The sequence below is a fragment of the Miscanthus floridulus genome, chromosome 13 (genome assembly GCF_019320115.1).
Source record: "Miscanthus floridulus cultivar M001 chromosome 13, ASM1932011v1, whole genome shotgun sequence".
In the NCBI taxonomy this organism is placed as follows: Eukaryota; Viridiplantae; Streptophyta; class Magnoliopsida; order Poales; family Poaceae; genus Miscanthus; species Miscanthus floridulus.
Genome location: NC_089592.1, coordinates 55,196,127 through 55,200,571, shown reverse-complemented (window position 1 = coordinate 55,200,571; position 4,445 = coordinate 55,196,127). Strand labels below are relative to the sequence as shown.

At 41.9% G+C, this 4,445-nt stretch overlaps 1 protein-coding gene across 1 annotated transcript; it reads right to left on the bottom strand.

The window, feature by feature from the left end:
- Positions 1 to 353: 353 nt before the first annotated feature.
- Positions 354 to 1,460, bottom strand: LOC136499846 (uncharacterized). Its single transcript, XM_066495354.1, has 3 exons — positions 1,159 to 1,460; positions 597 to 1,053; positions 354 to 467 (listed from the first exon to the last, which is right to left on the bottom strand). Exons 1-3 carry the CDS (start codon positions 1,458 to 1,460, stop codon positions 354 to 356), a joined length of 873 nt encoding a protein of 290 aa, XP_066351451.1.
- Between the last annotated feature and the right edge of the window lie 2,985 nt (positions 1,461 to 4,445).

Here is a 4,445-nt window from a genome sequence, read left to right as displayed (position 1 = left end):
GGCATTACCTAAGATATGAGTGAGCTCATTCACCTCCTTCTTGAGGATCTCATTTTTCTCCATTAGTGCAGCATCATAAGTGAAACAATCACTCAAAGGTGAAATAAAGTGGAAGTGCTACAAGAAGGGTTAGTAGGAGCAACAACAATAGGCTTGCAGAAGGATTCATCAATAATATCACAAGTCATGCCCACATCACATGATGCAACAACCTTATGCTTGTCTTGCTCTAGAAGAGAGGAGTAAGCCTTTTCAAGCTTAGAGTGAGCTTTGACAAGTATCTCATGGGCTTCCATTAGCCTCTCATGAGTAGCACTGAGCTCATCAAAGGCTTTCTCGAGAGATTTGCATTTCTAGTGCAAGTCTTTGCACTCCTTTCTTTTTAGCTCAAGACACCCATGAGCTTGTTCCATCATGTCCATGAGTACCTCCTTGGAGTACTCATCATCATCATCATCATCATCACTCTTACAATCATCACTTTCACAATCATCACCATCACTTTCATCATATTTTACCTTAGAGGACTTAGCCATGAAGCATGATGGTATGTCGAAGAGAGAAGGCTTGTTGTTGATGGCGATACTTGCAAGTGCCTTCTTCTTGGATGTCTTCTCATCATCACTAAACTCATCACTATCCCAAATCACCACATAAGAGCCACCCTTCTTCTTCTTCTTGAAGGACATCTTCTTCTCCTTCTTTTCCTTTTTCTCCTTTTCCTTCTTCTCATCCTCTTCATTATCACTATTGTATGGACAATCCACCAAGATGTAATCTTTGCTCTTGCATCTAAAGCACCTTCTCACTTGGTCTTTGTTCTTGAAATTGTCCCTTCTCTTTCTTGACTTGTAGCCCTTCTCCTTCATGAACTTGCCAAAGTTCTTCACAAATAAAGCCATGGATTCCATGTCAAATTCACTAGCTTCTTCATCATCACTTGATTCTTCTTTCTTTGCTTTGCCCTTGCTCTTGGATGATGTGCTAGCCTTGAATGCCACACTCTTCTTCTTCTTGTCCTCATCCTTCTTCTCATCTTGGTCAACCTCTTCCCTTTTCACACGGTATGTCTCTTATATCATGACATCACCTAGTACTTTGTTAGGGGTTATGTCCTTTAATCCTCCTCTTATGATGATCAATCTCAATGTTTCAAACCTTGGAGGTAGGCACATCAAGAACCGATGAGAGAAATCATCATCTTGTACTTTCTCACCCAAACTCTTGAGATCATTGACAATCACTTGCATTATATGGAACATCTTCGAGATGCTCTCATCATCCTTCATCTTGAAGCTTGTCAACTTGTCCTTGAGAATGTACAATTTTGCACTCTTGACCACCGGTGTGTCCTCATATGTTTCTTCCAATCTCTTCCACACCTCACAAGCTCTCTCAAGATCTTTGATTTGCTCAAACACTTTTGAATCAATGGCATTGTAGATGGTGTTGAGCGCCATTGTGTTGCATTGCTTTCTCACTAGTTCTCTTGGGTTTGGATTGGTGGGATCAAGGAACACAAAATCATTCTCGGTCACATCCCACACCTTGTCATTGATTGAACCCAAATACATCTTCATTTTTCTCTTCCAATAATCATAGCATGTGCCATCAAAGTGTGGTGATTTTCCCCCAACATGGTTGAACACTATTTGAACCATCTTTTAACACCGAGGTTGTTAAGCCTTCAATCAAGTGGTGACCATGGCTCCGATACCACTTGAAAGGTCCTAAATGGTGAAAAGGGGGTGAATAGCCCATAAAAATCTCTACAAAAACACTAGAGCAATTGATTAGTACACTAAACGGCGTAATGCAATTTTGCTCTACCTCTACGAGGGTTGTAAGCCACCTACCCAACAATTCTAGTTGTTATGATCATTAAGCACACAAAAAACTATGTCACTACTCTCTAAGCTAGTGTGCTCTCAAAGGCTAACTAAAGAGCCACACTAACCAAACTAATAAGCTCTCACAACTAGCTACACAAAAGAGCTTGACATTAGGCAAGAAAGTAAAGAATGTAAATACAAGAGAGAGTAGGGTGATTATACTGCCATGGCAAGAGTGATGAACCAATCAATGTGAATACCAATAAAACACCAGGAGAATGCCAATCACAATAGACACAAGATTTTTCTCCTGAGGTTCACGTGCTTGCCGGCATGCTAGTCCCCATTGTGTTGACCAACACTTGGTGGTTTGGTGGATAATTGGCACCACACCAAGCCTTCACTAGGCACCACAAGAACCTACCACAAGTGAGGTAACTCAATGACACGAGCAATCCACTAGAGTTACATTTCGGCTCTCTATCAGGAAAGGTACAAGACCCCTCACAATCACCAGAGATGGCCACGAACAATCACCAACTCATATCAATCCTCCTCCATTGCTCCAAACCATCTAGGTGGCGGTAACCACCAAGAGTAATAAGAAATCTGTAGCCACAACGATCCCAAAGTGTGTCTAGATGCAATCACTCAAGCAAATGCACTAGGAATCACTCACAATCTCACTATGACTGATGAATCAATGATGGAGACTAGTGGGAGGTGTTTGCTGGGAGTCACAAGGATGCTTCACTGATGAAAATATGCAAGAGCGTGAGCCACAGCCGAGCCAAGTCTATTTATAGAGCCCTAAAGGCTCTACTAGCCATTAGGCCATGAGAAGGGCCGTCGGACCATGCCTATGGGGGCATCGGACCATCCAACATAGGGTCCGACACCCAGCTGTGGCCACTCCCGGGCTGCCACATGTCCCAGTTGAATTTGAACAACCGTTATGCGCCTAATGGCTCACTACAGCGCTAGATTTCCACAGGCAAACCCAGGCAAGCTCAACCGACGGACCAGCCGACACCTAGTGTCCAATGCCCATAAAATTCAAGCAAAGAGGTTCCTAAACTAGTTTTTCTGTCGGACCCTTGTCCAACACCTACCGTCGGACCTAGGCAATGGTCCGACACCTCCATGTGTCAACCTCACATCAACCTCCTTGTCAGCTGGTCACCGTCGGACCCAAGGAACAGGGTTTCGATCGCGTCCGACGCCTCCTCCTTGCACGATCCGACATAGCTTTGCCCACGCCTGAGAGCTAGGGCCATTGGACCAGGCCAGGCAGGGTCCAATGCCTCCTGAGCTAGGGTCCGACGCCCCTGCTCCTTCTCTTCTCCTTTTCCAACACTTCAACCACTTCACCCTTGCTTTTAAGTTGCTAACCACAAAGTGTAGAACTTGTGTGCACGTGTGTTAGCATTTTTCAAAGCATTTTACAAGGGTTAATTGTTAGCACACTAGGTTCCTAATGCATATGCAAGAATCATGTCACCTAGTGGCACTCGATAACCGCTTAGCCAAAGATTTCCTCTCTTTATAGTACAGCTATCGATCCTAAACACACTCACACCCTCTATGGTGTCTTGAGTGCCAAAACAAAAAACCTATTTGATACCTTTGCCTTGATCTCCTTGGTTTTTGTTTTTCTCTTTCTTCTTTTCCAAGTTGGAGCTTGATCACCATCATCACATGTCCATCTTCATCTCCATGGACTACCAACTTGCTCCATCACTTGGTGTGTACCAACCTAGCTCATGATCACACTAAATGACATAGGTTAGTACTCAGGTTTCATCAATTATCCAAAACCAAACTAGGACTTTTAGGTACAAACTCTGTAGCTTATCTAATGGCCATGAAACAATTTAACACTTTTTATTTCATTGTTTTTTGGCAAGGGCTCTATGGCGAGGTTTATTTGTTGTTTTTGGTATTGTTCCACCTCTAACAGTGACAACAACCTTATGCTGGTCAATTTCGTTGACAAGAAATGAAATTGTGTTTGAAAATTGTAAAACTAAAAACATTGTGTAGGTCTTACTCCAAGAAATTTATTGGCTTCAGTCATTGAAGTTAATTGCAAGCGTTCTCATGACAAGAAAGAACGCATCATCTTACTTTCCACACATTGGAGACCGCATCAATGGCTTTCTTTGCCTCCCATGGGTGGTCTTATCTCTTTAGGCTTACAAACTAAGTTTGCCTAGCGTATGAGATTGATTTTGTTTTAAGCATTTGTGTCTTATAATAATTTTGGTCTGAGTCCTCACTTTTGTGGGTATGAAGCCAGATGTTCTTCTATTATCTAAAAAAGTCTAGCCAAAAATATGTTAGCTAAGACCCAAACACCCATAGACTAATTTTTAGTGGGCTATAGTTTACCCGACTAATGTTTAGTCGAGGCTTACGTTTAGTTCTAGTCGATCCAAATAAGCCTAAAACATGTCCTGTAAAATTATTGTATGGAAACCTTTTTCCTTTATCTAACTACTCTCTTCATCCCAAAAAGTTAATAAAAATATTGCATCCTGTTGAGTCAAAAAAAATGCCAAGTTTGATTAGTGTTATTATACAAAATAATCTTAAGATTTATTTGTTAAATAC